The sequence below is a fragment of the Nematolebias whitei genome, chromosome 5 (genome assembly GCF_014905685.2).
Source record: "Nematolebias whitei isolate Nwh7 chromosome 5, NemWhi1, whole genome shotgun sequence".
NCBI lineage: Eukaryota > Metazoa > Chordata > Actinopteri > Cyprinodontiformes > Rivulidae > Nematolebias > Nematolebias whitei.
Window position 1 is genome coordinate 25,508,406 of NC_056502.1, and position 13,650 is coordinate 25,522,055.

Genomic DNA, 13,650 nt, shown 5'->3' on the forward strand with positions numbered 1-13,650 from the left:
TCAATGAGACTAACCTGTATAAATAAAGATTTTAAAGTATTTCTGACAGAACACGGTACAATACCAGGTTCGTCCATGGGGTGGCGGTGGAGCGCTGACTGCTCGTTCACTTCACTTTGGACCGAAGAAGAAGAACTGGTGGGAAATTTAACATTGCGGGAAAGTCGGCTATCGCAACAAAAAGCACAGAATGGATCGTTATGTCTTGGTTATATCATTTTGCCAAGCTGCTGATCACTCCACGCATGATTTTAGATGTAAGTTTTAATGTAACAATTACCGTTTTTATTGGGTTAAAATTTTTAGTTTTGATTAAAAAAAAAAAAACTTCGTCGTTAGCTAGTGCAATATTCACGGTGACGTTAAATTATCGATGTTCTTTAAAAAAAAAAAAAAAGGCTTTTGTTGTATTAAGTTCAGTTTTATAACCACGTCGTGAAGGCTTTTTTCTAGTTTGTCTCGTTTTGATACAGGTTACCACCATGTTTCTAACTCTCACAACATTTAGCAACTTGACAGCAAAGTGTCAAAGTCTCTCACAGGATACAAATGTTTTGATTCACAAATAACAAAGTTTATAACTGAAGATTGGAAAGATCTGGAGACAGCATGCAGGCATACAGTACAAACACCACACATTATTAAAGCTAAAATGTTATCAAGGTGCATAATTTAGTGTAAGACGTGTTAAAAGGGGTTTACTTAAACAGAACGTGATGATTAAAAGTAAGAGTTTTAAAACTGTATAGAGCCTTTTTCAGAATACAAATCTTTGCAACAATAGTTTTTGGTTATAAGAAGTTAAACCTGTCAGCACTGTCTCATTGTTTGCAGGTTTGGAACCAGTTAAAAACATATACAGCAACCTTGTGGCCAGCTTGGCTCAGGAAACAGTAAAAGGGATTTCTTCATGTCCAGGTACGCTGCCCATCAGTTGCTGACGTTCTTGTACAAAGTCCCTGCTCTTGAACTTGCCCTCACCTGTGTTTGCTTCTTGTTTCCCAGCTGGCTCTCCGTGTGGCACGCTGACACCTCCAAGGTGGTGCTTTGCTGTTCAGGCTTGTCAAGGATCAGCACAGGTGAGAGCGTCTGAACATTAAGGACAACTTTGTGAAATACTTGTTCAAATATCATTTAAAAATGTGGTTTAGTGTAAAAACAAAATACCAAGATCTTACCATAATATAGATAAACTGGTTACACCTGGTTCACCAAATTAAGTTTACAAGAAATATAAGATTGAACAAACCAATTCAGCTGTCAAGTTTACATGTTTTCTATTTTTAATTACTGTTATTCTCTTACTTAGTTTGGTTTGTTTGTTATTCCCCAAGGAGCTACTATGCCTCATATGATATGTTAACAATAATCGATCCATCCATTATCTTTTACCCGCTTCTTCTTTTTCGGGTCATGGGGTCACTTGTGCCCATATCCAGCTATCACTGTGTGAGAGGTGGGGGACACTCTGGACATGTCTCCAGTCCATCACAGGGACAAAGAGACAAATGAGACAAACAACCATTCACTCTCTCACTCACACCTAGGGACAGTTTAGAGTTACCAATCAGTCTAACATGCATGTTTTTGGTCTGTGGGAGGAGACAAGAGTACCAGGAGAAAACCCACACATGCACGGAGAGAACATGCAGACTCCACCCAGAAAGACCCCCGGCCGGGATTTGGACCAGCAACCTTCTCACTGAGCAGAAACGGCTCTATCAACTGAGCCGCCGTGCTAACAATAAAACATGATTATTATTTAAATTTAAACTTTTTTAAAAATAATTTGTTTGATATGGGATTTATAAAAACAATCATTGTTCTCCATTCAAATAATTAGTCTATACAGTAGTTAAAGAAAAGTTTCATATTATTTATATATAAGGCACTTTCTGTGTAGTTTTGCAGCTCAGATTGGGAAGAACTGGGGACAAACCAGCAGAAGACTGACTCAGAGGAGGAGAGGCCGACTGCAGTCGAGCAGTGTCTCACTTCACTTCAAGAACAGGAGACCGTAAACCAAAATGAAGACCCCCTGGCACTGACAGAGTGAGTGCTGATAGTTTTTAATTTTTTTATATGTGTTAATTTTGATTTAATGCCAGTACGGATACATATTTTCTCTAAATTTATTTTTGATGATTTATTGAATTTTCTTTATAGTTGTACAAAGTAATTCTAGTGCTTTATGGTATTTGATTAAATAAGTATCAATAAAAAAGTGGTGTTAAAATGTAAGCAATATTGAAGACGTTATGTTTATCGTAAACTTTGTCCAACAGGCTGTTGGACGAGGCTGCAGAAGGACTTTATCTGCTGTCAGACAAGCTGCCACCTCCAGGTACGACTGATCGAACCACAGATCTTGTCCTTTATTCTTTCACTTTATTATAATATTAGTGATATTTATCAGAATATTACTTCTGTCCTAATATGGCTTTTACTTTTTAAAAAATAGTTTAAAAACAAAACTGTTGCCTTTTATTGAAATATCAAATCATATTGTTTTTCTTTGTGGTGTTAGAAGTCCATCACCCACCATTTCATATTTTATATGCAGAAAAAAATGACAGAGACATGACAAATAAATAAACGTTCTGTGACAAACGTCGAAAAGTAATGCGAACTGGTTTTAAAAACTGTTTTTGTGAGACGTCGGGCTGTTTCAGTCGCAGCCTCGGAAACGTCACTTCCATACGTGGGGTGTGACGTCGGGGTCCGATCATGAGAGACAGTTCTGTGGGAATACAGTGAAGGAGGGAGTTGGCACCCATCTGGGGCTGAGTGGTTAGAGCAGTCATGGGAGAGTTTGGGGGTTCGATTCCACCAGCAGTCACATGTTCAAGTGTCCCTGGGCAGGACACTGAACCCCTCATTGCCTCTGATGTGTGTAACAGCACTGATTACTCTCTACAGATTCAGATTAGCTTCCTATAGATCTAGTAGAGAAGAAGTGGTAGGGCGTTACGCCCGGGTGAGTTCACAGAGAGGCGCTGTGACTCCAGCTGGGATGGACGGACCCTCGTCTCACGGTCAAATCCATCAGCTATTGATTAAATCTGAAAGTTCCTTAGGAACTCTCAGGAAGACTTCAGTCAGAGATTCCACTCAGAAGTGGAGGACTCCATGAAAGACTGAAGAAGACCCCAGGAAGACTCTGGTCAAAGACTCAAGATGACTGAAGACTGAAGACTGAGAAGTTCCAGGAAGTGTGGACTCTTAAAGAGTTCTCACTTCCGGTCACTTCAGGACTTCCTGATTGGTTGAAAGAACCAAGAGGGGGTGGTTCTAGTGATGTCAGAGGGTCATTACAAGTCAAGAAAACAGCAGGAATGTTTTAGAAACTCCAGTACAGACAGGAGAAATGTTATGGCGAAATGAGAGGAAGCAGGTGCCAGTAGCTTCTTATTTACCGTCTGCTAGGTTTAAAAACAATCCACTCCGTTCTAATAACTTCTTTCTGACTTTCGACCGACATCACTACTCTCTCATTCAGACAGAAGATCAAAAATGCATAATTACTTTGTAAAATAGACATTTAACTTGATTTCTAATTTGAATGAGGATTTAAAAATCATCAATACTGTTTCACAGTTGATTTAAAATGAGTGGTTCACTTCAACATTTAGAAATGGTATGAACTAAACACACTTTTGATTTATCAAGATATTGTAAAATAGTAATGATAATATAAAAGAAGAGTGTTCTTTCAATTGATTACTTCAGGATACAATTAGAAAGTCTCTGGATGAGCTCATTTGTATTTCTGGATTCAAATCAATGAAATAACAGTTCCTGTCCCATGAAGGTCCTCAGAGGCAGGTTTTGGTCGGAGGCCTAGTTCACTACAAAAGTAAACTTAAAGCTGCAGTATTTAACTTTTCTTAAAAGAATATTTTTATAAAAATTCCTGGTACATATGTTTTTTTTTTTTTGTTTTTTTTTACATATTTGTTAAAACTGTCACTATGTTGTGACTACAGTATAAGGCAGATAATCTGTGAAAAGACTGAGCTCCAAGACTTGAGATCTTGGTCTCGGTACACTCTGGTCTTGGTCCTGACTTGGTCTCGGGTTAGGTGGTCTTGACTACAACACTTGTTTAAAGAGAGCTGTGATTAGTAGGAACAGTAGACTTTGTTTCATCATTCCAGTCTCTTCATTTATATTGAGAGACTCCACGATAAATCAACGGGTCTGAAGAATATTTTTGTTTGGTTTAGTAGATTTATTTATTGGACATATATCTTCTGTTTAACATGTATTAATTTAGGGTTTTATAAACTTTGAGCTTCAATTATGACAGCCGTTTTCAGAAAAAGATGTGATGAATTATTGATGGTAACTCTCTGGTTTTACTGGCCTAAGAACACAATTTAAGAACTGCTGTATAGTTTGCAGTCTTTACGATTGGACACAGTTTAAAGTGCAGTCTGAAACTGGTCATCAAGTCGGAGCGTCCTTCAACTCCACAGGGTTTAATAACAAACACTAGCACTAATACAAGTCGGTGTTTTCAAGGCACAAAGGTCCTTCCTGTACTGACTGAGTCTTCTTGTGGAGTTGCCACTGGTGTGCCTTCCACATGTACAGAACAGGCCGTCCTTGTTGAGCAACAATTGCACGACGAACAGTTCTGTTTTCTTTTTTGTCGCTTGTAGTTAAGTCATCATAGATATTTTCTAAATCACTTGAACTTCCTCCACTGAAATTGTCCTCATGAGCATCTGCCTCTGTTTGGAATACACAGTCCTGCCCGTGCCCTGTTCCCGGCGTGACATCATCAGCCTTCGGTAATCATCGGCCCTGTGCTCGGGTATTTCTGTGACTACACTTGCATAACCCAATTGTATAAAAAAATAAGGGCTCTAATGGTGGCCGTTGGACTTTAATAACAATTATTTGCATGCGACTTGTAAGATGCATTTGGATTACCTGTCACTTTTATCTATCTTCTGTGTAGTGTCCTAATAAGACAATGAATCGATGTTTACAGCACAACGTCTCGGGGATCTTGTTTTTGTTTTACCTAAAAACTGCCAATAATAAGAAACTGAACGTTTTTACTTAACCTAAATATTTTTTTTTGTTTTTGTGATAATACAGTCCAACCAAACAAACTTTTTTTTTTGTTAAAATCACACAGATGTTGCTTTTTTTCTTCTTTTCATTTTACTGTTTTTTAACAGCCCTTATAATAACTGGAGCGTTTCGTTTACCAGTTCTCTTTTTGAATTGTTGGATCATTTTGGGAGTGAAAAATCACAGCACAAACGTTTTAAAAAAGTAAGAGAGGTTTCTGTCTTTAAAGTTGGCTGCCCTAAAGTCCCATGAAGAAACTGTGGAACTGTACAAGCAAACTGAGAAAAACTTTTCAATGAATTGTCTTTTTTTTTTCTTAGGGAAAACCTTGCTGGATGTCCTGTTTTTGGCTTCTGCCGAGCAGTCCCCGTCTGCTAAAGACCTGCTGCCACTATTAGGGGCTCTTAAACACATGTCCTGCTGGCATACTGCAAAGATCACTGTAGTCACACAGCACACTGCGGGGTGAGAACATGATCAAACTTTTTTTACGTTTTATCTTTAATACTGTTCTTCAAAAAATAAAATAAAAAATCCAACCAAGAGCCAGATTAATATTTAAGACTTTCAATGGGCTCTTTCACAACACTGAAACTTTACACACCTTTATTCTGTTTTAGCATGATGCTCTTTATAACTTTGTTTTAATCCACAGTAAGCTATTTGTATTTTTTGTAATAACCCAAATTCACCACTAGAGGGAGATAGATGAACGTGAGAAGTTGGATACTAGTCATGCAAAATCCAGCTCATTGACAAACTAGCAACTGTGCTCATTTCTCATCTTAGTTGACAAATGATCATAAATTACATCTCGTGTAAAATATGCAAACTGAGGCCAATAAGTAAATGTTTGACCTCTTGCAGGTGGCAGAAAACAGCATCCTCTCTGAGCGCAGGACTGATTGAGCCAGCTGATCTGATTTTCTGCGTCGATCACCGAGAAATGTGGAGGGGGAGCCTGGTCATCAGAGAGAAGAAGGTAATAGTCTGGGTTTCATTGGCCAACTTATCTGACAGTGTTCAGCAAAACATTTACACGTTTATTTAGTTGTAAGGTTTAAAGGTAATCTGTAAAAATAGTAACAATATATAAAAACCTTGACTAAACCCTCAGCTGAGAGCAGTTTTTGAGATACAGTCCTGGCATCTCATGTAGCGATGATGAGGCAGCAGAGACGAGCAGCAACTAAGAGGATGCGAGTTCATAGCTCCTTCATCGTTTAAAGGATTTAGGCTCATTCAGGAGCTGCACTTGTACCATGAACGCTTTAGTACATACTTCAGAGCGAGTATGAAGCAATGTGACAAGAGTGTTGCATCGTTGGAGCCTAGCAGATAGATGCTCCTTTCATGCTGCACCAGGAAAAATGAGCTCCTTTCTTACAATCTCAGTCTCGCAGCACCAAACCTGGATACACGGGTGTGCGTCCTTCTTCCTTGAGTTGACCAATAAACCTGCGGTGAGCATTGCACACCCCTCCTTGTTTCCGAAAGAGTTCTAAAATATTCATTTTATTATCCAATAATGTTACTTACGTGTCCATACACAATACCATTTTAACAGTTAAAAGGCCTGAGCTCCACTGAAATAATGTATAATAACATAGAGATATAATGTAATCCTCCTCCCTGGATAAAATCTGACAGTGACTTGTTTCCTTCAGTGTTTGCTACAAGCTAACCGTCAGGTCTTCAGCCCTGTGAGAAATTTTTTTTTTATGAGCACACGTCTCCTGCTCAGTTTTGATAAGGCCAGTGTGCTGCTGTTTGTAACAAAAACCTTTAGACGTCGCATGTCGTTTCTGAATCTTTTTCTCAAGCCAGTGATGACTCATTTATATTTAAATAACGTAATTCTTTGACGTGAAAGCAGTAAAAGAACTTAACACCTTTACGATCTTGAGATGAGAAATCTATTAGAAGCCTTAAAAGGCAGTAACATTACAGTCGGCGTAGCTGTAAGATAAATGTCCACACATTTAAAGTTTGAATGAATTTTTGTCTCCCTGGGGGGCAGTTTGTCTCTGCTGCTGAATAAATCTGGAGGAACTGCTTCAGGTCATGGAAGGGTCATGGGAAATGTCTCGTGTTGTCAGCATTACCATGAGCTGACTCTGTCTGGTCTGGCCCAGCCCAGTTTGGCATGAATATTCCAAGAGAATCACTCAGTTTGAAGTTGGCAGCATTTGACTTCTTTACCACAATAAAGGCCCTGTCTCACAGTGACGTATAGCATCAACGCATGCCAAAAATGGAAACAAACGGGCAAACACACTAGTGTAAGTCCCATAAGTTAAGTAAGTTTTAATAAGTTATCAGCAGGCTGATATACGATGGGCAGCATATGCATAAAACTTTCTGTGTATGCTGACATGTTGCTCATAAGTTAGGTGGAAGTTGTGTTGTGCACACATTAAGTTTTCATACGTTGGAAACCAGCAGGACAGTTGTGTACATACACATACCATTTCTAACCTATGAGCAGCTTGACGTATGCAGAGCTTGTGTGCAACATTAGTGTAACTTGTGCAGAACTTGGGCATAGCATGTTAGAGCATATTGCAACAATAAACGTCACATTAGATATACATTAGATATAAATGTTTTGGGGTGGCTGAGATGGGGTAGGGCAGCTGACTTGGGACCAGAAAGTTGTGGTTTGACTCCCAGCCATTCCCACATGTCATGGTGTCTCTGAGCAAGACAACCAATCCCTAATTGCTCACCGGGTGTCAAAAATTGTACTACACTCAAAACTAATTAACCAACATTTCTTCTGAAATTTGACAATAATTACAATTATTGTCAAATTTCAAACAATATTATTGTTTATCACAATGACTTCTGAGACAATTATTCACCCAGCAAAATTTCTTATCGTGACAGGCCTAGCCGCAGAAGAAATCAAACAAATCTGTGATCCTCCAGCTCTGTGGTGATAGTTGTGGACCTCTGCACCTCATAGATCCTTCAGGATGGATGTTTCTCATAAATTGTACCCCCATTAATCCCCCCCCCCCCCCACACACACACACACACACACAACCTGGAACATTAATCCCTTAAGGCACAGATATTACAATATGATGTGGACATGTCTGACATAAATTAGATATTTTAGAAGTAGGTTGCTCATAGGTTCAAAACAAGTTACATGTATGTTTCACAACTGCCCAGCTGGTTTCAGACATGTCAATTTATGAATAACTTGCATGTAATATGTGTGGACTTATGCATAACCTGTAACTTATACCTTGCTTATTAGCAGTATGTCTGAATACACTGACAGTTTTGTGCATGCACTAAATTTTTGTCCAAATTATGCCATCATATATCAGTGTGCTGGTAACCTATTCAAAACTTAAACTTAACTAATGTGACTTAGATTAGCATGTTTGTCATTTTGTTCATACGCTGATGATGTACATTCTATGTTTGTTTGTTTCTCCTTTCTGTCCTCTCAAACCCCAGGCGGTCGAAGCAGATGGCCGCTCGTCCTGAGCCTGGTTCTGCTGGTGGTTTCTTCCTGTTAAAAGGGAGATTTAATGCAATCAGCTGGCTTCCTTAGATAGATAACTTTTACTAATTGGCTTTTATATTGTATGTGATTGTTTCTGTGCAGTGCCCTGAGCCGACTTCTGTTGTGAATTGGCGCTATATAAATAAACTGAACTGAATACATCATTGTGTGACAGCTGCCTTTGTTGCAATTTGCTCCAACATGCTCTGCATAAGTTCAAAAAGGCTTCCAGTTGATTTACAAAATTTTCATACTTCAACACAAGTTCTCTAAACTTAGTGTGACAGGGCCTTAAGGCACTTGCGAATAAAATTTAATCGGGCAGTTTCTGTCTGCACTCAGACAATTTAAAAATCTTTTTATCAATTCATATTGGAACTTCCCTCTGTTCTATGTTTCTGTACGTTACTGTGCAACAGAAAGGATTAAGATGAATAGAATACTGGAAGTTACCAGAAAATACTTTGGTTGGTTAACAAGTTCTTTGTGTCTGGGTAGAACTGATCTGTTTTGTCTGTGGTACTTTCAGGTGTTGGTCTTAAAATTAGAATATGATGAAAAAGTTGATTTATTTCAGTAATTCCATTCAAAAAGTGAAACTTTATATTATATTCATTCATTACACACAGACTGATATATTTCAAATGTTTATTTATTTTAATGTTGATGATTATAACTGATAACTAATGAAAACCCCAAATTCAGTATCTCAGAAAATTAGAATTTTACTTATGACCAATTAAAAAAATGATTTTTAGAAATGTTGGCCATTTGAAAAGTATGAACATGAAAAGTATGAGCATGTGCAGCACTCAATACTTAGTTGTTGCTCCTTTTGCCTGAATTACTGCAGCAATGCTGCGTGGCATGGAGTCGATCAGTCTGTGGCACTGCTCAGGTGTTCTGAGAGTCCAGGTTGCTCTGATAGTGGCCTTCAGCTCTTCTGAATTGTGAGTCTGGTGTTTCAAATCTTCCCCTTCACAATAGCCCATAGATTTTCTATGGGGTTAAGGTCAGGCGAGTTTGCTGGCCAATTAAGAACAGGGATACCATGGTACTTAAACCAGGTACTGGTAGTTTTGGCACTGTGTGCAGGTGCCAAGTCCTGTTGGAAAATGAAATCTCCATCTCCATAAAGTTGATCAGCAGCAGGAAGCATGAAGTGCTCTAAAACTTCCTGGTAGATTGCTGCATTGACCTTGGACCTCAGAAAACACAATGGACCAACACCAGCAGATGACATGACCCCCCCAAACCATCATGACTGTGGAAACTTGACACTGGACCTCAAGCAACATGGATTCTGTGCCTCTCGTCTTCCTCCAAACTCCAGGACCTTGATTGACAACGGAAATGCAAAATTTACTTTCATCAGAGAACATAACTTTGGACCACTCGGAAGCAGTTCAGTCCTTTTTGTCTTTAGCCCAGGTGAGATGCTTCTGATGCCGTTTCTTGTTCAAGAGTGGCTTGACACAAGGAATGCGACAGCTGAAATCCATGTCTGGCATACGTCTGTGCGTGGTGGTTCTTGAAGCACTGACTTCAGCTGCAGTCCACTCTATGTGATTCTCCCCACATTTTGGAATGTGTTTTGTTTCACCGTCCTCTCCAGGGTGCAGTTATCACTATTGCTTGCACACTTTTTTCCTACCATATATTTTCATTCCCTTTGTGTCTCTATTAATGTGCTTAAACACAGAGCTCTGTGAACAGCCAGCCTCTTTAACAATGACCTTTTGTGTCTTGCCCTCCTTGTGCAAGGTGTCAATGGTCGTCTTTTGGACAGCTGTCAAGTCAGCAGTTTTCCCCATTTATTTATTTTGTTAATCTTTATTTAACCAGGCAAATCCCATTGAGATCTCAGATCTCTATTGCAAGGGGAGCCTGGGCCTGAAGGCAGACTAACATGCAAGTTTTTGGTCTGTGGGAGGAAACTGGAGTACCCAGAGAAAACCCATGCAAGTACGAGAAGAACATACAAACCCCACACAGAAAGACCCCAGGTCCAACCAGGAATTGAACCCAGGACCTTCTTGCTGTGAGGCAACAGTGCTAACCACTGAGCCATCATGCTGCCAGTTCTACACCATTTGCACCATATGTGGTACATGCTATGAAATGAAACTGTGTATACAGAGTCCCATTTACATCCAACAAAAGTATAAATTGTAAAGAAAACGGTAACAACATCTAAGATATAAACTTAAGAAAAATACTAGACTAAGAATACGCTAAGCACTAGTAATACAAAAACAATATGCCGAACAACTGCAGCACAAACAAGTCTGAGTGAGCAGATGAGTACGAATGAACACAGTAGCATGAAATAAATCAGCAGCATGAGATCAGCAGCATGGATAGTCAGCAGCACATATCAACAATCAAAGTTGCATTTCAGTGATTTTTATTTTCACAGTGATAATCCTGATTAGGGATTTATGAGACGGCTTCAGGGTATAAGACTTTCCTCAGTCTACACTTAATGCTCCTCAACCTCCTGCCTGAGGGGAGCGGGGCAAAAGTGTGTGTGCTGGGTGAGTGGGGTCCTTCATGATACAGGTGGCCCTCTTCCTGCATCTGGAGGTGTAGATGTCTGTGATGGTGAGGAGACTGACTCCAACATCTTCTGTGCAGCCTTCACCACTCTCTGCAAAGCTTTTCTTTCTGCAGCTGTGCAGTCTCCATGTCACACGTTGATGCTGGAGCACAGGATGCTCTCCACTGCACACCTGTATGAGGTGAGGACTGAGCTTCCCAGACCAGCTCGTCTCAGCCGCCTGAGGAAGTATAGTCTTTGATGAGCTTTCTTGATCAGGCTGGTGGTGTTGTTGCTCCAGCTGAGGTTGTCGTTAAGGTGCACACCCAAGTACTTGTAGCTGGAGACCACTTCCACTTCAGATCCTCTTATGTTTGTGGGGTTAGGTGTGTTTGTTCCATCTAAAACCCACGGCCATCTCCTTCGTCTTCTTCACATTGATGTGAAGGTTGTTCTTCCTTCACCAGCTCTCCAGGTGTTCCACCTCCTGCCTGTTGCTGGACTTATTGTTGTTTGTGATGCATCCAACCACCACTGTATTGTCTGCAAACTTTACAATATGACAGTCTGGATGGGTAGGCGCACAATCATATGAGAGCAGGGTGAACAGGAGAGGGCTCAACACACAGCCCTGGGGGGAGCCAGTGCTGAGGGTTATAAAGTTCTAATACAGTAGTCCCTCGCTACTTCGTGGTTTGTTTTTCGTGGAGTTGCTATATCGCGGTTTTTCAAAGTAAGATTGGACATGACACAAGTGGCTGATTGATGGATGAGCCATGGGTTGTTAATTTACAGCCTGGCACATGTCATGACAAAGTTTACTGAACTTGATCTGAACTTGAACTTGGACTACTGTATCCCTAGTTGGCGATTTTTCACTTATCGTGGGTGGTGGGGTCAGGTTACGGAACCCCTGTGATAAACGAGGAACTACTGTACTAACAATACAGCCTTAAATCACACTATGCAATTCTTGTTTTTGGTCAAGGACACACACAAACTGAACAGATTGCCTGAAGCATAATGTATTTGACATTTTGGCATCACCTTCATCTGTGAAGGTGAATTTTAGCTGGAACACTCAGTTTAAGTCTGCATGTGTTTTCCATAATTAGTGCAGATCCTCTGCAATGTAGTGTGTCAGAACATTTCTTTCTTACCTCTACAGTGACTGCACATTTTAGTCATAACTGAAAAAAATTTAAGTAATTCTCTTTGACAATTATTCCCACCTTTTTTATTAATCACAAGCCCTGTTTTTATATAAAAGCTGTTTTGCAGTCAAAACATCTTTTATTATCCAGTAATGAATGGAGAACATTATGCTGGTGGAGATTCTTCAGCCAACTGTTGTTGTTTGCTCCTGGTCAATGGAAGTGTCAGGAGCTCCTCACTGCACAATGTGGCCAAGATTTATTTCTGACTCTTCTTCAGGACTCCGTCAATGAATCATTGATGCGCGTCTTTTCTTCCGACCAAAATGATGAAGACAAATGATGTGATGGGGATTTCTCTGGCATGGCTAGTCTTTATCAAGCTTCGGATGCTACCACTATGGAGAAAACAAGATAAATATTTAAACACATACCTTAGATATTAAACACACAGCTTGACAATTTGTATTTATGAGTCACACACAAACCTAACATTCACAATATATTGTTAGTTTGAGGTTTTATGTTACATCCACAGTATTTCAGTTCTCTTTAGTAAACAGCTTCATTGTATACATGGCTGGCTGGCCCTCCTCACAGCTCTTTCATATTATTCAACCTTTAGGGTGGATTTGCAAGTTCTAACTTCACTCTGCTCAGGGTGCTGAGGGAAGATGGATGCTATATGTCTGACTGGTCATTACTCTTCAGTCCTGAAAACAACGGAGCAAAAATTTACATTAAAGGGCAGATTAAAATGTGCATCTTATGAACACATCTGACAAGAATATATAACACTTTCTATGTTAAAAACTCATCTGAACTTTGATTATCTTAATTCTGTATTTCAAGAGATCTGAGCTCTTTGTATGTAAATTAAATTGTCTGTGGAATAATTTCTACATCAAACTAGTTAGTTTTTATAAATACTGGAAAACTGTGAAGACTGAGCTTTATTAACTGTGTAACTAAAGGCTTTGCAACTTGTATTTATAAAGGTGTTATTAAAAATTACAGAGCTAATAACTGTTATTTGTCATTTTTATGAGTCATTTCTATATTGTAGAAAAACAAAAACGGTTAAATCATGTCATCTGGACAAGTTTCTTTTATGGAGAAATGTTTCGTCTTTCATCCAAAAGACTTCATCAGTCTGCGGTCTGCCAACCCAAATCTGTCCTGTAAATTGCCCTCATCAGTGTTTTAAGCCAGCCTCCTGTTGAATTCACATATACTAGCTTTAGCACAAGCAAAAAGGGACTATCCATCCAAAACAATCAGTCATCATGTACAACAATCAAATGTTTTAGGCCAGATGGCCGACTTGCTTCTCACAGAAACAGCCTGAG

General features: G+C 39.5%; 1 protein-coding gene across 1 annotated transcript in view; it reads left to right on the forward strand.

Moving 5' to 3' along the window:
• Positions 1 to 190: 190 nt before the first annotated feature.
• LOC119410159 (MDM2 binding protein) overlaps positions 191 to 13,650 on the forward strand; it is a 42,044-nt gene continuing 28,584 nt past the window's right edge. The window contains exons 1-7 of the mRNA XM_037677070.1: positions 191 to 257; positions 835 to 918; positions 1,006 to 1,079; positions 1,904 to 2,052; positions 2,286 to 2,344; positions 5,406 to 5,550; positions 5,953 to 6,067. Of these exons, the coding sequence (XP_037532998.1) occupies positions 191 to 257; positions 835 to 918; positions 1,006 to 1,079; positions 1,904 to 2,052; positions 2,286 to 2,344; positions 5,406 to 5,550; positions 5,953 to 6,067 (693 nt within the window). The remainder of the gene's footprint in view (positions 258 to 834; positions 919 to 1,005; positions 1,080 to 1,903; positions 2,053 to 2,285; positions 2,345 to 5,405; positions 5,551 to 5,952; positions 6,068 to 13,650) is intronic.